Source organism: Cherax quadricarinatus, chromosome 1 (genome assembly GCF_038502225.1).
Source record: "Cherax quadricarinatus isolate ZL_2023a chromosome 1, ASM3850222v1, whole genome shotgun sequence".
Taxonomy (NCBI): domain Eukaryota; kingdom Metazoa; phylum Arthropoda; class Malacostraca; order Decapoda; family Parastacidae; genus Cherax; species Cherax quadricarinatus.
Genome location: NC_091292.1, coordinates 47,672,374 through 47,695,927, shown reverse-complemented (window position 1 = coordinate 47,695,927; position 23,554 = coordinate 47,672,374). Strand labels below are relative to the sequence as shown.

Below are 23,554 nucleotides of genomic sequence, written 5' to 3'. Positions count from 1 at the left end.
CACATCAGTTGACTAACTCCCAGGTACCTATTTCAGTGACAGGTGAACATGGGCAGCAGGTGTCTTTAGGAAACAGTGTACCGAGAATCGACTCCATGACCTCAATGTGTTACCAGAGTGCGCTAGCAATCGAATTACGGGACACCTATCATATGTAGTATTAGCTAGGTAGCTGGACGTGTCCCATGTGATGTTGGCAGGGTTGATGGTGGTGACAGGCCTGCTGGTGGTGACACATGTAGTATTGGCAAGCTAGCTGGTGGTGAAACATGTAGTGTTGGAAGGGTAGCTGGTGGTGACACACGTAGTGTTGGAAGGGTAGCTGGTGGTGACACATGTGTGTTGGCAGGGTAGTTGGTGGTGACACATGTAGTGTTGGCAGGGTAGTTGGTGATATCATATGTGGTGTTGGCAGTGGAGCTGTGTTGCTGGGGGAGCCACATATGAAGTTATAAAGGCAGCTTCAGGGGTCACTTGCTATGTTGACAGAAAGCTGGTGTCAGAGGTGGGGTTCAGAGGGCAGCTGGTGTTAGATGTAGTGTTGGTAGGGCAAGTGGTGGTATTAGAGGTGCTCGTAGTGCCACATGTGGTGTAAGCAGAGCCTATGGGATTATACCATGTAACGGTGGGAGAGCGTAATACGTGTTATTTGTAGGGAAGCTATTGTCACATATGGTATTGTCAGGGTAACTATTGGTCTCAGGAGTGTTGATTTGTGCTTCTTGGGGTGTTGTTACGGCACCTACTGGTTATTAGGGTTGTAGTGTCAGCTGACTCATCACTGCTGGCGTGTTGGCAGTGTAGTGTCCTTGCTGCAGGTAGTGTCCGTGCTGAACGTAGTGTCCGTACTGCAAGTAGTGTCCGTGCTGCAGGTAGTGTAAGTGCTGAAGGTAGTGTCCGTGCTGCAAGTAGTGTCCGTGCTGCAGGTAGTGTCCGTGCTGAAGGTAGTGTCCGTGCTAAAGGTAGTGTCCGTGCTGCAAGTAGTGTCCGTGCTGCAGGTAGTGTCCGTGCTGAAGGTAGTGTCCGTGCTAAAGGTAGTGTCCGTGCTGCAAGTAGTGTCCGTGCTGCAGGTAGTGTCCGTGCTGAAGGTAGTGTCCGTGCTGCAAGTAGTGTCCGTGCTGCAGGTAGTGTCCGTGCTGCAAGTAGTGTCCGTGCTGCAGGTAGTGTCCGTGCTGCAGGTAGTGTCCGTGCTGCACGTAGTGTCCGTGCTGAAGGTAGTGTCCGTGCTGCAGGTAGTGTCCGTGCTGCAGGTAGTGTCCGTGCTGCAGGTAGTGTTCGTGCTGCACGTAGTGTCCGTGCTGAAGGTACTGTCCGTGTTGTAGGTAGTGTCCGTGCTGCAAGTAGTGTTCGTGCTGCAGGTAGTGTCCGTGATGCAGGTGGTGTCCGTGCTGAAGGTAGTGTCCGTGCTGCAAGTAGTGTCCGTGCTGCAGGTAGTGTCCGTGCTGCAGGTAGTGTCCGTGCTGCAGGTAGTGTCCGTGCTGCAGGTAGTGTCCGTACTGAAGGTAGAGTCGGTGTTGTAGGTAGTGTCCGTGCTGCAGGTTGTGTCCATGCTGCAGGTAGTGTCCGTACTGAAGGTAGTGTCCGTGCTGAAGGTAGTGTCCGTGCTGCAGGTGATGTCCGTGCTGAAGGTAGTGTCTGTCCTGAAGGTAGTTTCCATGCTGCAGGTGGTGTCCGTGCTGAAGGTAGTGTCCGTGCTGAAGGTAGTGTCCGTGCTGTAGGTAGTGTCCGTGCTGCAGGTAGTGTCCGTGCTGCAGGTAGTGTCTGTGCTGCAGGTGGTGTCCGTGCTGAAGGTAGTGTCCGTGCTGAAGGTAGTGTCCGTACTGAATGTAGTGTCCGTGCTGCAGGTAGTGTCCGTGCTGAAGGTAGTGTCCGTGCTGCAGGTAGTGTCCGTGCTGAAGGTAGTGTCCGTGCTGCAGGTAGTGTCCGTGCTGAAGGTAGTGTCCGTGCTGCAGGTAGTGTCCGTACTGAAGGTAGAGTCCGTGCTGCAGGTAGTGTCCGTGCTGAAGGTAGTGTCCGTACTGCAGGTAGTGTCCGTGCTGAAGGTAGTGTCCGTGCTGAAAGTAGTGTCCATGCTGCAAGTAGTGTCCGTGCTGAAGGTAGTGTCCGTGCTGCAAGTAGTGTCCGTGCTGCAGGTGGTGTCCGTGCTGAAGGTAGTGTCCGTGCTGTAGGTAGTGTCCTTGCTGTAGGTAGTGTCCGTACTGAAGGTAGAGTCCGTGCTGCAGGTAGTGTCCGTGCTGAAGGTAGTGTCCGTACTGCAGGTAGTGTCCGTGCTGAAGGTAGTGTCCGTGCTGAAAGTAGTGTCCATGCTGCAAGTAGTGTCCGGGCTGAAGGTAGTGTCCGTGCTGCAAGTAGTGCCCGTGCTGCAGGTGGTGTCCGTGCTGAAGGTAGTGTCCGTGCTGTAGGTAGTGTCCGTGTTGTAGGTAGTGTCCGTACTGAAGGTAGAGTCCGTGCTGCAGGTAGTGTCCATGCTGAAGGTAGTGTCCGTACTGCAGGCAGTGTCCGTGCTGAAGGTAGTGTCCGTGCTGAAAGTAGTGTCCATGCTGCAAGTAGTGTCCGTGCTGAAGGTAGTGTCCGTGCTACAAGTAGTGTCCGTGCTGCAGGTGGTGTCCGTGCTGAAGGTAATGTCCGTGCTGAAGGTAGTGTCCGTGCTGCAGGTAGTGTCCGTACTGAAGGTAGAGTCCGTGCTGCAGGTAGCGTCCGTGCTGAAGGTAGTGTCCGTACTGCAGGTAGTGTCCGTGCTGAAGGTAGTGTCCATGCTGAAAGTAGTGTCCATGCTGCAAGTAGTGTCCGTGCTGAAGGTAGTGTCCGTGCTGCAAGTAGTGTCCGTGCTGCAGGTGGTGTCCGTGCTGAAGGTAGTGTTCATGCTGTAGGTAGTGTCCGTGCTGTAGGTAGTGTCCGTGCTGTAGGTAGTGTCCATGCTGCAGGTAGTGTCCGTGCTGCAGGTAGTGCCCGCACTGAAGGTAGAGTCCGTGCTGCAGGTAGTGTCCGTGCTGCAGGTAGTGTCCGTGCTGAAGGTAGTGCCCGTGCTGAAAGTTGTGTCCGTGTTGCAAGTAGTGTCCGTGCTGAAGGTAGTGTCTGCGCTGAAGGTAGTATCCGTGCTGCAAGTAGTGTCCGTGCTGCAGGTAGTGTCCGTGCTGAGGGTAGTGTCCATGCTGAAAGCAGTGTCCGTGCTGCAGGCAGTGTCCGTTCTGAAGGTAGTGTCCGTGCTGCAAGTAGTGTCCGTGCTGCAGTTAGTGTCCGTGCTGAGGGTAGTGTCCATGCTGAAAGCAGTGTCCGTGCTGCAGGCAGTGTCCGTTCTGAAGGTAGTGTCCGTGCTGCAAGTAGTGTCCGTGCTGCAGGTAGTGTCCGTGCTGCAGGTAGAATCCGTGCTGCAGGTAGTGTCCGTGCTGCAGGTAGTGTCCCTACTGAAGGTAGTGTCCGTGCTGCAAGTAGTGTCCCTTCTGCAGGTAGTGTCCGTTCTGCAGGTAGTGTCCGTGCTGAAGGTAGTGTCCGTGCTGAAAGTAGTGTCCGTGCTGCAGGCAGTGTCCGTTCTGAAAGTAGTGTCCGTGCTGCAAGTAGTGTCCGTGCTGCAGGTAGTGTCCGTGCTGCAGGTAGAATCCGTGCTGCAGGTAGTGTCCGTGCTGCATGTAGTGTCCCTACTGAAGGTAGTGTCCGTGCTGCAAGTAGTGTCCGTTCTGCAGGTAGTGTCCGTTCTGCAGGTAGTGTCCGTGCTGAAGGTAGTGTCCGTGCTGAAAGTAGTGTCCGTGCTGCAAGTAGTGTCCGTGCTGAAGGTAGTGTCCGTGCTGCAAGTAGTGTCCGTGCTGCAGGTGGTGTCCGTGCTGAAGGTAGTGTCCATGCTGTAGGTAGTGTCCGTGCTGTAGATAGTGTCCGTGCTGTAGGTAGTGTCCATGCTGCAGGCAGTGTCCGTGCTGCAAGTAGTGTCCGCACTGAAGGTAGAGTCCGTGCTGCAGGTAGTGTCCGTGCTGCAGGTAGTGTCCGTGCTGCAGGTAGTGTCCGTGCTGAAGGTAGTGCCCGTGCTGAAAGTAGTGTCCGTGTTGCAAGTAGTGTCCGTGCTGAAGGTAGTGTCTGCGCTGAAGGTAGTATCCGTGCTGCAAGTAGTGTCCGTGCTGCAGGTAGTGTCCGTGCTGAGGGTAGTGTCCATGCTGAAAGCAGTGTCCGTGCTGCAGGCAGTGTCCGTTCTGAAGGTAGTGTACGTGCTGCAAGTAGTGTCCGTGCTGCAGGTAGTGTCCGTGCTGAGGATAGTGTCCATGCTGAAAGCAGTGATCGTGCTGCAGGCATTGTCCTTTCTGAAGGTAGTGTCCGTGCTGCAAGTAGTGTCCGTGCTGCAGGTAGTGTGCGTGCTGCAGGTAGAATCCGTGCTGCAGGTAGTGTCCGTGCTGCAGGTAGTGTCACTGCTGAAGGTAGTGTCCGTGCTGCTAGTAGCGTCCGTGCTGCAGGTAGTGTCCGTGCTGAAGGTAGTGTCCGTTCTGCAAGTAGTGTCCGTGCTGCTAGTAGTGTCCGTTCTGCAGGTAGTGTCCGTGCTGAAGATAGTGTCCGTGCTGAAGGTAGTGTCCGTGCTGCTAGTAGTGTCCGTGCTGCTAGTAGTGTCCGTTCTGCAGGTAGTGTCCGTGCTGAAGGTAGTGTCCTTGCTGAAGGTAGAGTCCGTGCTGCAGGTAGTGTCCGTGCTGCAGGTAGTGTCCGTGCTGAAGGTAGTGTCCGTGCTGCAGGTAGTGTCCGTGCTGAAGGTAGTGTCCGTGCTGAAGGTAGTGTCCGTGCTGTAGGTGGTGTCCGTGCTGCAGATAGTGTCCGTGCTGAAAGTAGTGTCCGTGCTGCTAGTAGTGTCCGTGCTGCAGGTGGTGTCTGGACTACTGGAAGTGCAACGTACCACATGTTTACATTATACATTAGCATTATGTTCGTCACTGTCACATGACTCCGCACTTTCCAGTCATCTACTGTGAGTATATCCGACTGAAGCAACTTTCACTCTTCCTTCCTTGTGCTGACCCACCAGAGCGATTTTTCTCACTCCTGATTGGTGATGCCTGACAACCCAGATAAATTACCTGACACCTAAATAGTGATAATCAGCAACTCTGATGGCAGGAAACAGACATATGGAGCGTCATACACTTCCTGGTCGCCAGACACACAGTTCAATGGTTAATCTTCTTTATTCCCCTGCTGTTCTATTTTCTGTTTAACTCTTGTCTTTGCCGATAACAATTATTCTACGCACTTTACATACTATACTCAACAGACTTATTTCCCTATAATTCTTACATTATCGCTTGTCACCTTCTCCCCTATACAAAGGAACTATGATTACTCTTAACCATTCCTTAGGTTTCTTTCCTTCATCAATCCATATAATGAACAAATACAACAACCACTTCAAAATTATATCCCCCACCAGCTTTTAATACCTCTCTCTTAATCTTACATTTTACAGACGTTTTACTCCCTGTTATCCTACCCAAGCCTAATGCATTTACCCAACACTTTAATTTGGCTCTTCCCTGTTAGAAATAATTCCTCCCTGCTCAATGCAACATAATACCATCACCTTTTCTTTGTCATTATTAACAGATCCCCAAAATTTTCTCGCCATCTTTCCAGCACCTCCAACTCCTCATCTTACATCTGTCCTCTTTATTTTATTTGTCTAGTTAATTTGCTTCTCAGGCTTTTTCAACTTACTGATCTTTCCGAAACTGCTGATGGAGCCTCACCCATTTCTCGGTGACTCTCCTTTTGATCTTCATCACCATTCTTTTAACCAATCTTTTTCTCTCTATATAATATTGATCTTCATCACCATTCTTTTAACCAACCTTTTTCTCTCTATATAATATGAGTTATATATTTCTTTTATACATTTTAAAATTCTCTCACATGCTAATGTTTCCTCCCTGAACACCCTTATGGAGATATTTATGTCCAACGATGGGCGATAATGGGGCTACGCCCCCTGTCTACGTTCCAACACTGGCCAGATGCAGGTGTAAACCAAGTGTGTCATGATCCCTCCTTCTTTCCATTAGCAGAGAGGAAGTGAGTTCGAATATTGTACATCGAAGCTTCATTAAGCCTTATCGGAACATTGATTTATCTTAACATGTTATTCTAACATGTCAGTTAAAGTAAATAAAAGTAGATAAAATGTTCATATGGTGTTTGTATGTGTATGACAGCATGACCCTCCACTCCTGCAAGACATATGGTGTTTGTATGTGTATGACAGCATGACCCTCCACTCCTGCAAGACATATGGTGTTTGTATGTGAATGACAGCATGACCCTCCACTTCTGCAAGGCATATGGTGTTTGTATGTGTATGACAGCATGACCCTCCACTCCTGCAAGGCATATGGTGTTTGTATGTGTATGACAGCATGACCCGCCACTCCTGCAAGACATATGGTGTTTGTATGTGAATGACAGCATGACCCTCCACTTCTGCAAGGCATATGGTGTTTGAATGTGTATGACAGCATGACCCTCCACTCCTGCAAGGCATATGGTGTTTGTATGTGTATGACAGCATGACCCTCCACTCCTGCAAGGCATATGGTGTTTGTATGTGTATGACAGCATGACCCGCCACTCCTGCAAGACATATGGTGTTTGTATGTGTATGACAGCATGACCCGCCACTCCTGCAAGACATATGGTGTTTGTATGTGTATGACAGCATGACCCTCCACTCCTGCAAGACATATGGTGTTTGTATGTGTATGACAGCATGACCCTCCACTCCTGCAAGACATATGGTGTTTGTATGTGTATGACAGCACGACCCTTGCAAGAAAACTCGCTGTAATTTATTCATATGTTTGTCTGAGAAAGTCTGATAACACAGCTAGTAGAATTATACTCAACAACCAGCACCTCGGAGTAAATGTGCCAGTAGACGTTTCGTCAGCAGAAATTCGATGATATATAAAGATGGTGAAGCTCAGAGAGTTAGATTGCGACGAATGAATTCAACCATTAATGATACAGCGAGTGAACAAGTGACTGCTGGCGAGGCCACGTTGCATTAAAATACAGAAAATTTGTGGTAGTATTTATGCACATTTCATAACATTCAAGTTGTGCTCTGGAGGTCTCCAGGGAAATCTGAGGAAGAGATAATCTTGAGGAGCGAGTAACTCTCTTATGCCTGGTAACACAACAGTAAGTCTCAGTGCTGTGAATAATCATGGAAATATTAAGAATAACTGAAGCAAAGACAGTGTTGAAACATAAATAGTTATATCTACTAAATGAGCTACGTCGCCAGTAATTCTGTCCATTGTGGACATTATCCCTGAATATAGTTTACAAGATGAACTTGTTGATAAGTGATGGTCAAGTCAGGTGATGTTGAAACAAAGATGTTCAACACTGCGAAAAGTTACAAAGAAGTGAAGACATCCAATGTCATATCTTCAATCAGGCCATCAATACTTGCTTCATCAACGTGGTAACGTCAAGGGCTACCACTACAATTACCTAGGTAAGTTCTGCTCCCCGCACACGTCAACCCGTTTACACACTACAATGGCAGACTTATGTGTTAGGAGAGTATGACAAACCATTTAAAAGCCGTTATGAGCGGGCGATTGCCCAAACCTGTGTAAGTGATGTGTGTGATTTCCACAGGAACTTATTTGTGTAATAATGAAAGCACTTATATATCAGGAGGTTGTTTGTTAATCAGTGTTAGCACTATTACACCCCAGTGAGACATAAGATAGCCAACTACATCGAGGGAAGACCCCAGGCTGCTGCTGCTAGGGTTCTTACACTGTCAACATAAAGATGAGTGCACCAAGACCAACAATGGTCTTTTAAGGTTTTATTTTTACATTATATAAAAATTCCCACAACCCTCTTTACCTCACTATTTTACAAAATATTCCTCTACCTACCTGCTTCCATCCTCCAGTATCCACACACATCTGCTCTAGCATTGCATTCTTAAATCTACCCTATGACTTCTGGCCTCTACTAATTCCCTCAGTAAACAACTAATCCTCTCATTTGCTGAACCTAATTTCATCTTTTCGACATCTAACCAAGCACATGCATTCCTGGACAAAACTTCCCTTCAACGTGTAATTTCATTCTGCTGGATGAAACAAAGTGTTAGCAACTCACTTGACACACACTGTGAAGGTGAAGGTCTCATCAGTGGCCAAGATATAGCTGGGTGGCTGCAATGTTACTTCAAAGCGAGGCAACACAAAGTCCTCCACCTTAAATTTTGTGGTCGAGTGTGACTCCTCTTGAGTGTCCACGTAGATAGTGTATAATCCCTGAAGAAAGAAATATTATGTTTAGTAATTAGAATACTGACACTTTTTACACTGTTCTTATTACTTTGAATTAAAGTGTTTATATTGATGTTCATTGTCTTAACAAGCCAAAATATCATTGTGATTCTGACGCATATACTGGCATGGCGTCATCCTTTTCTAACGTCCATCCTTTTCTAATTTTTTGTTGTGTCATGTGAGCGGCTGATTTATTGTGCACATCAAGCTCATCTTGCGAGAGCTAGGCACAAAAATTTAGCAGACGTAAAATGTGGATACAATCTCGAGATTCCAAATATTGTATTATGAACAATGAATCTGGTTTGGTGTATCTTAATTAAAATAAAATGCCTGGATATTCTTAGATATAATGTTTCAGTTTGTTGCTCTCATTCCACACATTTTACATATCATGTCAAAGGTATTTATTTGAAGTAAAACCTTAGGATTTCTATTATTTACACTTTTAGATTTGAAACCAAGAATTTTAATAGCTATAATTTGAACACTAATGTACTGTTGTCTTGGCTTTATATTTCCTCTCATCAGAATTTCTAGATCGTTTTTCGCATTCACTACAACAAAAATTTACATTGGCATAGAAGTGCCTTGGTTATTTTTTTCACTGAACTGGATATGTCACTTTCCGATCACATCAGCCTATACAAGTTTTATATCAGAAAATATCTAACGATCAATTTTAGTATCATCGGCAAACTTGTTTATATCGTTATTTATCCCATCATCAATGTCGTTTATGTAGATTGTAAACAAAGGTCCCAACACTTAACCTTGTGGCACACTTGTAACAGGTCTCCATTCCGATTTTTCCCCATTAATGCAGCAAACTCTCTGTTGTAATGGCTCAGCAATGCCGTGAACCAGGAGATAATTTCTCCTACTATTCCATGAGCTGCTTCTTTTTTAATATATATTCTTTTTTAAAATATATTAAGCAAATTTTCAGAAATAAAGACAGCTCATGAAGTAGTTCCTAATAAAAACAGGAAAACTGGACTATAAATAAAACGAGAGAGGGGAGAAAAATCAAGGAAAAACTTGCTTAGTAATATTAGGTTATTTAATACTAGTTGCGTGTACAAGAAACAGATATTATTGTAATTAATTAAACCTGGTTCGTTCTGAACAATAGGGACATGGCTGCTAAGTTCAGTTCCACAAGCAGCAGTATAAATTATTCCTCACTAAAGAGTCAATATGAAAAGTGGGGGAGTTACTATATTACTGAAAAATTTCAACTGTTTATCAGAAACGACATAAAGAGGGAAGTAACGAACATGGAATCTGTTGGGCTACATTTCTTCAAAGGACGTGAAAAGCTAATTATAATAGCTTTTACTTTAATCAAATAAATTCCATCAATTTGACAGTAACTCTAGTCTAGTGATTTTCCTGAAATGGTCCTGGACTGATTTTATTGAACAGATTGTGTCAGGATCAACAAAAGGATATAACTTGCTGGACTTGGACCTGACAAACAACGGGTCTCTGACAGATAATCTTCAGGTTAATGAAGAACTTGGAGAACGTGACCACTAATCACATTTAATATTTCACGGAATTACATTAATAACGATAACAATGTTAAGATTTTAAATTTTGTGCAGGAGGCCTGGTCACAGACCGGGCCGCGGGGGCGTTGACCCCCGAAACTCTCTCCAGGTCCAGGTAAACCTGGCTAGGAATGTCGTGAGTGAGATTGAAAGTGACGATGGTCGCCAATATGATGTTTTTCAAAGCATTGTACGACCTAGCCGAGCTGCATATCTTACTGAAAAATATATTCGATTTCAATTTAAATATAGTAACATTGGAATAAAATTAGGTAAAATATATGTACAATTTAATGTAATTCAACTCAGCTTCCTGTTTGTGGCGTGAAATGTACACCATTTTCAACGCTTATTTAATCTGTTTTTATATAAGTGGATTCAAAGGAAATCCTAGAAAACAGAAATTATACTTATCAGAACGAAAATAAATTACACAGTATCAGAGTCACTAGCGACGTTGTTTTCAAGCAACTAGATAGATTCAGGCCTAAGAAGTCACCGAGTCAAAGGTGAGTTGGTTTCAAGGGTTCTAAAGGAATGTAAGGAGGAACTTAGTAATGTAATTAAGTTGGCCAATGCTGTTACTCCAGCACCAGGGAAATGTAACCTATCTGTTGCATATATATGTGTAACTCAGAGTTATACCAGATGTAAATGAATGGTATACCAGGTTACTCTTTGTACTGGTTTAGCCAACAATTTACCCCAATTGCTCTGGACATCCATTCATTGTCCACTCCATTTCTAGGCAAAATGGTACATATGATCAAGATCCTTTTCTTTGATCTAATTAGATTAATGGCTGCCTTACAAGTGGTCATGAACTCTCACACTTACATTTCCCAACATCATTTCCTCCAACACTGAGGCAAACAATGAGGTTATTCCTGTTAGCTGTTATTACATTATATAACTTGTTAACTACATCACCCACATCTGCTCCTCATCCGGGTTACAGAAAACATGGTCCATATGTTGAATCTGGGAATCCCCCTCTACACGAGTTTCTTTTTTACTTATATACTTAGGCATTTGTCTTATCTGTTTCCGTGTGAAAAATGAAGCCCTAAATAAAGACTATTTAGTTTTCAACTTTAATTTTCCATTGTAAGAACTTGTTTACCGCCATTTTCTGCTTCCATTCTAAATATGTTTTACTTGTAAATTTATACACATATGACAGGCACTGGTAATGTTATAAAAACTGTTGCAGAAGTTCTATGCACAGTTGTGTTTTATATTCCTTACACACATGCAATATATATGGTGTATCCCTCCACTAAGTAGGTCGTCTTATGGTTTGAACATCAGTACAACAACACTGGTGTTGTGCTTGTGTTGTGACCTTGCATTTCCGTTTTTTTTTTCTGACGAAGACATAGCAAAGTCGGTATGTCTCTCTGCTCCCAGTCTTGACCTGGTATATGTTATGCACATTGCAATGCCTACAAGCTGGAAAAGCAATTTTATGTACCACTTGTAACTCGAGTTACAGTGGTCTCTGTTTACGCATTCTTCCATTTCGTTCAAGTGGAAAGATGTCAACAACATGACGTTCGTCATGCAACTGAAATTCCACGATATCATTAGCATAAGACACATGCACATCAGAAACAGCAATGACTGCGTTGAAGTTGGGTATATGTTTTCATGTTTCACGCAGTGCATAACACACATCTATCACGTTTACACGCAAAAAAACAAAATCGAGTAAAGAGTTTGTATAACAGTTATTAGTAAGCAGTGTATACTCTTTACCAAGATATGGCTTCACTTTCCTCACCACCTCACCCAACATTCCTAATAATGTCTTTGTAGTTTTTCATTGTTTACTATCCTATGTACACGGTCACATGTAATACCTAGTCACTCTCACAACCACATAAAACGATCAGTGTGATACCAAAGCGTTTTCTAATGCTGGGTGTAAATTTGCCTATTTAAATAAATGATATTCTGCAAAAGATCAGAGACTTGTTAGTAACAGTGCTCTGCAAGGTGTTCCAACATACGTGTTTGCTATTGGTTATTGGTAATACCTGTTGGTTTGCAACACTGTCACTATCATTAATGAATCATTAAAATACAGCTCAAGGAAACCTAATGAATCTGAGTCGTCGTCGACGGAACAACTCAGAAAGATTCCACTGTATATTTCTTCAAATTGGTGAGTATTTGTTAAATACAAGGAACTATGAAAGTAAAGCATCCAAGGAAGCTATATAAGGGGTCGGCCAGCACCTCACTATCAGATCCCACAACGGTTAAACACCTGACGCGCGGCGACCCAACTTGGATAGGTCCTTTGTACAACTCACCCACAAACTATTCTACCCAAGAAAATTTAAAAATTATTTGTCCCAAATTCTATTAATTATAAATGGATCTAATTTATATAAACCAAAGGAAATATTCATATTATTGTCAAAACTGCTTTTTATGAAACAAGATTCAATTATATTCCTGTCGACCATGGACTTGCTTGATACTACTTTCTCAACTTTTTGAAAATCAATTGGATGGTTAAAATCTCTTACATGAATAAATAGAGCATTGGAATCTTGTCCAGTTCTAATGCTATATTTATGTTGTTTTAATCTTAGTTCGAGATTTTTACGTTTGACCGTAATAAACTTTATCGCAAATTTTACAAGGAATCTTATAGACACCTCCATCAGCATTTTGGGGGAAATTCTTTATCAAAAGTTTTTTTACTGTATCAGGATTTTTGAATTCCCCCCAAAATGCTGATGGATGTGTCTATAAGATTCTTTGTAAAATTTGCGATAAAGTTTATTACGGTCAAACTGGTAAAAATCTCGAACTAAGATTAAAACAACATAAATATAGCATTAGAACTGGACAAGATTCCAATGCTCTATTTATTCATGTAAGAGATTTTAACCATCCAATTGATTTTCAAAAAGTTGAGAAAGTAGTATCAAGCAAGTCCATGGTCGACAGGAATATAATTGAATCTTGTTTCATAAAAAGCAGTTTTGACAATAATATGAATATTTCCTTTGGTTTATATAAATTAGATCCATTTATAACTAATAGAATTTGGGAAGAATTTAATAATACACTGGACAAATAATTTTTAAATTTTCTTTGGTAGAATAGTTTGTGGGTGAGTTGTGCAAAGGACCTATCCAAGTTGGGTCGGCGCGCGTCAGGTGTTTAACCGTTGTGGGATCTGATAGTGAGGTGCTGGCCAGACCCCTTATATAGCTTCCTTGGATGCTTTACTTTCATAGTTCCTTGATAATGTGAGTAGTCACGAAAGCGCTTGGAATTTCTCTATTCTTTCAGAGTGGTTGTTTTGCATATTCTGAAATCACCTGTTTACTGTGATCTTATTGCATGTATATATATATATATATATATATATATATATATATATATATATATATATATATATATATATATATATATATATATCCAATTGCGTCCACGGTCTAGTGGTGGTTGCTGGACTTGTGGGATTGGTTGTGGTAGTTGTGGTAGGTGAGGTTGTTGTTTGAATGTGTAGCAGATGCAGCCATTGGGCGAGGTCAGCGCTCCCGTCCAGAACTGTCACTGATGTTGTGAACATCTTTATCCCAACACCCGGTGCCGCATGCCTGGCTGATATTGCTCGCCCTTCACATCCTATCCCAACTAAACCCCTTCCATAACTGTTGTTGCTTTTACTAGCTGGTGGTTTGGCGACGTAATTTACACACCTTAAGGACAGCCCTAGGCACACTACCAGACCGCATGTAGTTATTATTTATTTATTGACACACTGGCCGATTCCCACCAAGGCAGGGTGGCCCGAAAAAGAGAAACTTTCACCATCATTCATTCCATCACTGTCTTGCCAGAAGGGTGTTTTACACTACAGTTTTCAAACTGCAACATTAACACCCCTCCTTCAGAGTGCAGGCACTGTACTTCCAATCTCCAGGACTCAAGTCCGGCCTGCCGGTTTCCCGGAATCCCTTCATAAATGTTACTTTGCTCACACTCCAACAACATGTCAAGTATTAAAAACCATTTGTCTCCATTCACTCCTATCAAACACGCTCACGCATGCCTGCTGGAAGTCCAAGCCCCTCGCACACAAAACCTCCTTTACCCCCTCCCTCCAGCCTTTCCTAGGCCGACCCCTACCCCGCCTTCCTTCCACTACAGACTGATACACTCTTGATGTCATTCTGTTTCGCTCCATTCTCTCTACATGTCAGAACCACCTCAACAACCCTTCCTCAGCCCTCTGGACAACAGTTTTCGCAATCCCGCACCTCCTCCTAACTTCCAAACTACGAATTCTCTGCATTATATTCACACCACCACACATTGCCCTCAGACATGACATCTCCACTGCCTCCATCCTTCTCCTCGCTGCAACATTCATCACCCATGCTTCACACCCATATAAGAACGTTGGTGAAACTATACTCTCATACATTCCCCTCTTTGCCTCCAAGGACAAAGTTCTTTGTCTCCACAGACTCCTAAGTGCACCGCTCACCCTTCTCCCCTCATCAATTCTATGATTCACCTCATCTTTCATAGACCCATCTCCTGACACGTCCACTCCCAAATATCTGAATACATTCACCTCATCCATACTCTCTCCCTCCAATCTGATATCCAATCTTTCATCACCTAATCTTTTTGTTATCCTCATAACCTTTTTCTTTCCTGTATTCACTTTTAATTTTCTTCCTTTACATACCCTACCAAATTCATCCACCAATCTCTGCAACTTCTCTTCAGAATCTCCCAAGAGCACAGTGTCATCAGCAAAGAGCAACTGTGACAACTCCCACTTTATGTGTGATTCTTTATCTTTTAACTCCACGCCTCTTGCCAAGACCCTCGCATTTACTTCTCTTACAACCCCATCTATAAATATATTAAACCACCACGGTGGCATCACACATCCTTGTTTAAGGCCTACTTTTACTGGGAAATAATCTCCCTCTTTCCTACGTACTCTAACTTGAGCCTCATTATCCTCGTAAAAACTCTTCACTGCTTTCAGTAACCTACCTCTTACACCATACACCTGCAACATCTGCCACATTGCCCCCCTATCTACCCTGTCATACGCCTTTTCCAAATCCATAAATGCTACAAAAACCTCTTTACCCTTATATAAATACTGTTCACTTATACGTTTCACTGTAAACACCTGGTCCACACACCCTCTACCTTTCCTAAAGCCTCCTTGTTCATCTGCTATCCTATTCTCCGTCTTACTCTTAATTCTTTCAAAAATAACTCTACCATACACTTTACCAGGTATACTCAACAGACTTATCCCCCTATAATTTTTGCACTCTCTTTTGTCCCCCTTGCCTTTATACAAAGGAACTATGCATGCTCTCTGCCAATCCCTAGGTACCTTACCCTCTTCCATACATTTATTAAATAATAGCACCAACCACTCCAAAACTATATCCCCACCTGCTTTTAACATTTCTATCTTTATCCCATCAATCCCGGCTGCCTTACCCCCTTTCATTTTACCTACTGCCTCACGAACTTCCCCCACACTCACAACTGGCTCTTCCTCACTCCTACAAGATGTTATTCCTCCTTGCCCTATACACGAAATCACAGCTTCCCTATCTTCATCAACATTTAACAATTTCTCAAAATATTCCTTCCATCTTCCCAATACCTCTAACTCTCCATTTAATAACTCTCCTCTCTTATTTTTAACTGACAAATCCATTTGTTCTCTAGGCTTCCTTAACTTGTTAATCTCACTCCAAAACTTTTTCCTATTTTCAACAAAATTTGTTGATAACATCTCACTCACTCTCTCATTTGCTCTCTTTTTACATTGCTTCACCACTCTCTTAACCTCTCTCTTTTTCTCCATATAATCTTCCCTCCTTGCATTACTTCTACTTTGAAAAAAACTCTCACATGCTAACTTTTTCTCTCTTACTACTCTCTTTACATCATCATTCCACCAATCGCTCCTCTTCCCTCCTGCACCCACTTTCCTGTAACCACAAACTTCTGCTGAGCACTCTAACACTACATTTTTAAACCTACCAATACCTCTTCGAACCAATTGCCTATGCTCTCATTAGCCCATCTATCCTCCAATAGCTGTTTATATCTTACCCTAACTGCCTCCTCTTTTAGTTTATAAACCTTCACCTCTGTCTTCCCTGATGCTTCTATTCTCCTTGTATCCCATCTACCTTTTACTCTCAGTGTAGCTACAACTAAAAAGTGATCTGATATATATGTGGCCCCTCTATAAACATGTACATCCTGAAGTCTACTGAACAGTCTTTTATCTACCTACATCATATCTTGTATACTTATTTATCCTCTTTTTCTTAAAATATATATTACCTATAACTAAACCCCTTTCTATACAAAGTTCAATCAAAGGGCTCCCATTATCATTTACACCTGGCACCCCAAACTTACCTACCACACCCTCTCTAAATGTTTCTCCTACTTTAGCATTCAGGTCCCCTACCACAATTACTCTCTCACTTGGTTCAAAGGTTCCTATACATTCACTTAACATCTCCCAAAATCTCTCTCTCTCCTCTACATTCCTCTCTTCTCCAGGTGCATACATGTTTATTATGACCCACTTTTTGCATCTAACCTTTACTTTAATCCACATAATCCTTGAATTTACGCATTCATATTCTCTTTTTCCTGTCCATAACTGATCCTTCAACATTGCTGCTACCCCTTCCTTAGCTCTAACTCTCTCAGATACTCCAGATTTAATCCCATTTATTTCCCCCCACTGAAACTCGCCTACCCCCTTCAGCTTTGTTTCGCTTAGGGCCAGGACATCCAATTTCTTTTCATTCGTAACATAAGCAATCATCTGTTTCTTGTCATCCGCACTACATCCACGCACATGCAAGCATCCCAGTTTTATAAAGTTTTTCTTCTTCTCTTTTTTAGTAAGTGTCTACAGGAGAAGGGGTTACTAGCCCATCGCTCCTGGCATTTTAGTCGCCTCATACGACACGCATGGCTAACGGAGGAAAGATTCTTTTCCATTTTCCCATGGACAATAGAAGAAATAAAGAACAAGAGCAATATATATATATATATATATATATATATATATATATATATATATATATAGGTACTTTACACTACAGTTTTTAAACTGCAACATTAACACCCCTCCTTCAGAGTGCAGGCACTGTACTTCCCATCTCCAGGACTCAAGTCCGGCCTGCCGGTTTCCCTGAATCCCTTCATAAATGTTACTTTGCTCACACTCCAACAGCACGTCAAGTATTAAAAACCATTTGTCTCCATTCACTCCTATCAAACACGCTCACGCATGCCTGCTGGAAGTCCAAGCCCCTCGCACACAAAACCTCCTTTACCCCCTCCCTCCAACCCTTCCTAGGCCGACCCCTACCCCGCCTTCCTTCCACTACAGACTGATACACTCTTGAAGTCATTCTGTTTCGCTCCATTCTCTCTACATATCCGAACCACCTCAACAACCCTTCCTCAGCCCTCTGGACAACAGTTTTGGTAATCCCGCACCTCCTCCTAACTTCCAAACTACGAATTCTCTGCATTATATTCACACCACACATTGCCCTCAGACATGACATCTCCACTGCCTCCAGCCTTCTCCTCGCTGCAACATTCATCACCCACGCTTCACACCCATATAAGAGCGTTGGTAAAACTATACTCTCATACATTCCCCTCTTTGCCTCCAAGGACAAAGTTCTTTGTCTCCACAGACTCCTAAGTGCACCACTCACTCTTTTTCCCTCATCAATTCTATGATTCACCTCATCTTTCATAGACCCATCCGCTGACACGTCCACTCCCAAATATCTGAATACGTTCACCTCCTCCATACTCTCTCCCTCCAATCTGATATTCAATCTTTCATCACCTAATCTTTTTGTTATCCTCATAACCTTACTCTTTCCTGTATTCACCTTTAATTTTCTTCTTTTGCACACCCTACCAAATTCATCCACCAATCTCTGCAACTTCTCTTCAGAATCTCCCAAGAGCACAGTGTCATCAGCAAAGAGCAGCTGTGACAACTCCCACTTTGTGTGTGATTCTTTATCTTTTAACTCCACGCCTCTTGCCAAGACCCTCGCATTTACTTCTCTTACAACCCCATCTATAAATATATTAAACAACCACGGTGACATCACACATCCTTGTCTAAGGCCTACTTTTACTGGGAAAAAATTTCCCTCTTTCCTACATACTCTAACTTGAGCCTCACTATCCTCGTAAAAACTCTTCACTGCTTTCAGTAACCTACCTCCTACACCATACACTTGCAACATCTGCCACATTGCCCCCCTATCCACCCTGTCATACGCCTTTTCCAAATCCATAAATGCCACAAAGACCTCTTTAGCCTTATCTAAATACTGTTCACTTATATGTTTCACTGTAAACACCTGGTCCACACACCCCCTACCTTTCCTAAAGCCTCCTTGTTCATCTGCTATCCTATTCTCCGTCTTACTCTTAATTCTTTCAATTATAACTCTACCATACACTTTACCAGGTACACTCAACAGACTTATCCCCCTATAATTTTTGCACTCTCTTTTATCCCCTTTGCCTTTATACAAAGGAACTATGCATGCTCTCTGCCAATCCCTAGGTACCTTACCCTCTTCCATACATTTATTAAATAATTGCACCAACCACTCCAAAACTATATCCCCACCTGCTTTTAACATTTCTATCTTTATCCCATCAATCCCGGCTGCCTTACCCCCTTTCATTTTACCTACTGCCTCACGAACTTCCCCCACACTCACAACTGGCTCTTCCTCACTCCTACAAGATGTTATTCCTCCTTGCCCTATACACGAAATCACAGCTTCCCTATCTTCATCAACATTTAACAATTCCTCAAAATATTCCTTCCATCTTCCCAATTCCTCTAACTCTCCATTTAATAACTCTCCTCTCCTATTTTTAACAGACAAATCCATTTGCTCTCTAGGCTTTCTTAACTTGTTAATCTCACTCCAAAACTTTTTCTTATTTTCAACAAAATTTGTTGATAACATCTCACCCACTCTCTCATTTGCTCTCTTTTTACATTGCTTCACCACTCTCTTAACTTCTCTCTTTTTCTCCATATACTCTTCCCTCCTTGCATCACTTCTACTTTGTAAAAACTTCTCATATGCTAACTTTTTCTCCCTTACTACTCTCTTTACATCATCATTCCACCAATCGCTCCTCTTCCCTCCTGCACCCACTTTCCTGTAACCACAAACTTCTGCTGAACACTCTAACACTACATTTTTAAACCTACCCCATACCTCTTCGACCCCATTGCCTATGCTCTCATTAGCCCATCTATCCTCCAATAGCTGTTTATATCTTACCCTAACTGCCTCCTCTTTTAGTTTATAAACCTTCACCTCTCTCTTCCCTGATGCTTCTATTCTCCTTGTATCCCATCTACCTTTTACTCTCAGTGTAGCTACAACTAGAAAGTGATCTGATATATCTGTGGCCCCTCTATAAACATGTACATCCTGAAGTCTACTCAACAGTCTTTTATCTACCAATACATAATCCAACAAACTACTGTCATTTCGCCCTACATCATATCGTGTATACTTATTTATCCTCTTTTTCTTAAAATATGTATTACCTATAACTAAACCCCTTTCTATACATATATATATATATATATATATATATATATATATATATATATATATGTATAGAAATATATAAATATATATAAATATATATATAATTATATATATATATATATATATATATATATATATGTATATATATATAAATATATATATATATATATATATATATATATATATATATATATATATATATATATATATATAAATATATATATATATATAAATATATATATATATATATATATATATATATATATATATATATATATATATATATATATATATATATATATATATATATATATATATATATATATATATATATATGCAATAAGATCACAGTAAACAGGTGATTTCAAAATATGCAAAACAACCACTCTGAAAAAATAGAGAAATTCCAAGCGCTTTCGTGACTACTCACATTATCAAGGAACTATGAAAGTGAAGCATCCAAGGAAGCTATATAAGGGGTCGGCCAGCACCTCACTATCAGATCCCACAACGGTTAAACACGTGACGCGCGGCGAGCCAACTTGGATAGGTCCTTTGCAAAACTCACCCCCAAACTGTTCCTATGTCCACTATTATTCCTCGCATCAAGATAGAGTCAAACTGTCTGTTTTCTCATCAATGTTTTTGAGAGCTTTACGAATTTGTAGTCCTGAGTTCATAGATGAGGAAATATCCAAAATTTATGAAATAGGTAATGATTTAAAATACCCAAGAAATGTAATTGATAAATCTTTTAAAGTTGCTAGGAACACTTTTTATAATCCAAAAAAGGGCAACCAGCCTTATTCAACTAAAAATATGTTGGTTCTCCCTTACCATGAAAACTTGGTTGATGTGCCTTCTCTTCTTAAGACTTTTAATATTAAAGTTGTATTCAAAAATCTTGATACAGTAAAAAAACTTTTGATTAAGAATTCCCCCCAAAATGCTGATGGATGTGTCTATAAGATTCCTTGTAAAATTTGCGATAAAGTTTATTATGGTCAAACTGGTAAAAATCTCGAACTAAGATTAAAACAACATAAATATAGCATTAGAACTGGACAAGATTCCAATGCTCTATTTATTCATGTAAGAGATTTTAACCATCCAATTGATTTTCAAAAAGTTGAGAAAGTAGTATCAAGCAAGTCCATGGTCGACAGGAATATAATTGAATCTTGTTTCATAAAAAGCAGTTTTGACAATAATATGAATATTTCCTTTGGTTTATATAAATTAGATCCATTTATAATTAATAGAATTTGGGTAGAATTTAATAATACACTGAACAAATAAATAGCTTGGGGGTGAGTTTTGCAACGGACCTATCCAAGTTGGCTCGCCGCGCGTCACGTGTTTAACCGTTGTGGGATCTGATAGTGAGGTGCTGGCCGACCCCTTACATAGCTTCCTTGGATGCTTCACTTTCATAGTTCCTTGATAATGTGAGTAGTCACGAAAGCGCTTGGAATTTCTCTATTTTTTCAGAGTGGTTGTTTTGCATATATATATATATATATATATATATATATATATATATATATATATATATATATATATATATATATATATATATATATATATATATATATATATATATATATATATATGCATGTGCGTGTCTGTGAAGTGTGACGAAAGTGTAAGTAGGAGTAGCAAGATATCCCTGTTATCTAGCGTGTTTATGAGAAAGAAAAAGACACCAGCAATCCTACCATCATGCAAAACAGTTACAGGTTTCTTTTTCACAGTCATCTGGCAGGACGGTAGTACTTCCCTGGGTGGTTGCTGTCTAACAACCTACTACCTTCATACAATACCGCATGTAGTATTGTATGAAATAGCTCTTCACATGCGAATAATTAGCATCGCTATAACTTGTATCATCGTTAATTCCCAAGAAGTCAAACTCATCCTCACTGTCACTATTACTTCTCACAACGGTACCAATCCCAGAGAAATGTTAGTTTTCATCTACGCTGTGGACTTGTTGAGGGTGAGCTGACCCCTGAAGTAGGGTTGAGGATCATTTGGGTTTTCAGCTCTCTTCTCTTTTCTCTAGCACTCTCATCATTTCGTCTAAAGTTCATAAAAATCACTATTGTCATCATCAAACAATAACCGATAAACCTTCTTGGGATTAAGAGTATCTGCTCAGCATGCAGTTGTAAACAATGGTTGACTAACAAGAAGTGTCCCTGATGCACTGCGGCGGACCCAGTTCTTTGTATACTCAGAACACCGACTACCCGGACCCATTGTCTTACGTTCAGACCTCTCAGGTCTCTCGTGGCAAATTTGAAGGCACAATGATTTACACATAGATCTACTGCACAGATACTAACTACAGTCATTTAGATCTACGTAACTGACAGTGAAAGAGGTAGATAACATTGTTTTGATCACCAGACAGAAGCTACGGTACAATCAAGACATTCATTTCATACATATTTTCTCGTATTAATTATTTGAGAGTTGCAGAACTACCACGAATATTTTTCAAGTCTTTTATTGGTTTTATTAATTGACATTTTAATCAGTCATCAGTCTCTTGCTAGCTAAGTACATATTGAGAACACATAGTCGATAGGCCTGTCACTAACCTTTAGTTTGGTGGTCCATTTATACGATTTCCAATTTGTCTATTACAAGCTTAGTTTGCTCTAAGGAAATTATAATGTCAAGAATAACTGTATTACTGGGGTGTATCTGGTACCGATTTTAGTAGGACGTTGATTATTATAATATACAGTGTAGGATCTAATAGGACATAATATACAGTGAAGGATCTAATAGGACATAATACAGTGCAGGATCTAACAGGACATAATATACAGTGTAGGATCTAATAGGACATAATATACAGTGTAGGTTCTAATAGGACATAATATACAGTGTAGGATCTAATAGGACATAATATACAGTGTAGGTTCTAATAGGACATAATATACAGTGTAGGATCTAATAGGACATAATATACAGTGAACGATCTAATAGGACATAATATACAGTGTAGGATCTAATAGGACATAATATACAGTGTAGGATCTAATAGGACATAATATACAGTGAACGATCTAATAGGACATAATATACAGTGTAGGATCTAATAGGACATAATATACAGTGTAGGATCTAATAGGACATAATATACAGTGAACGATCTAATAGGACATAATATACAGTGTAGGATCTAATAGGACATAATATACAGTGTAGGATCTAATAGGACATAATATACAGTGTAGGATCTAATAGGACATAATATACAGTGTAGGATCTAATAGGACATAATATACAGTGTAGGATCTAATAGGACATAATATACAGTGCAGGACATAATAGGACAAAATATACATCGTAGCATCTGATAGGACATAATATACAGTTTAGGATCTAATAGGACATAATATATATCGTAGGATCTAATGGGACATAATATACAGTGTAGGATATAATAGGACATAATATACAGTGTAGGATATAATAGGACAAAATATACATCGTAGGATCTAATAGGACATAATATACAGTGTAGGATCTAATAGGACATAATATACAGTGTAGGATTTAATAGGACATAATATACAGTGTAGGATCTAATAGGACATAATATACAGTGTAGGATCTAATAGGACATAATATACAAGTGTAGGATCTAATAGGACATAATATACAGTGTAGGATGTAATATGACATAATACACAGTGTAGGATTTAATAGGACATAATATACAGTGTAGGATCTAATAGGACATAATATACAGTGTAGGATGTAAGATGACATAATACACAGTGTAGGATTTAATAGGACATAATATACAGTGTAGGATCTAATAGGATATAATATACTGTCTAGGATCTAATAGGACATAATATACAGTGTAGGATCTAATAGGACATAATATACAGTGTAGGATCTAATAGGACATAATATACAGTGTAGGATCCAATAGGACATAATATACACTGTAGGAACTAATAGGACATAATATACAAGTGTAGGATCTAATAAGACATAATATACAGTGTAG

At 41.0% G+C, this 23,554-nt stretch overlaps 1 protein-coding gene across 1 annotated transcript in view; it reads right to left on the bottom strand.

Moving 5' to 3' along the window:
- LOC128685349 (pregnancy zone protein-like) overlaps nucleotides 1-23,554 on the bottom strand; it is a 503,287-nt gene that overhangs the window by 413,690 nt on the left and 66,043 nt on the right. Inside the window, exon 5 of the mRNA XM_070082129.1 lies at nucleotides 8,125-8,282. Coding sequence (XP_069938230.1) covers nucleotides 8,125-8,282 — 158 coding nt within the window. The remainder of the gene's footprint in view (nucleotides 1-8,124; nucleotides 8,283-23,554) is intronic.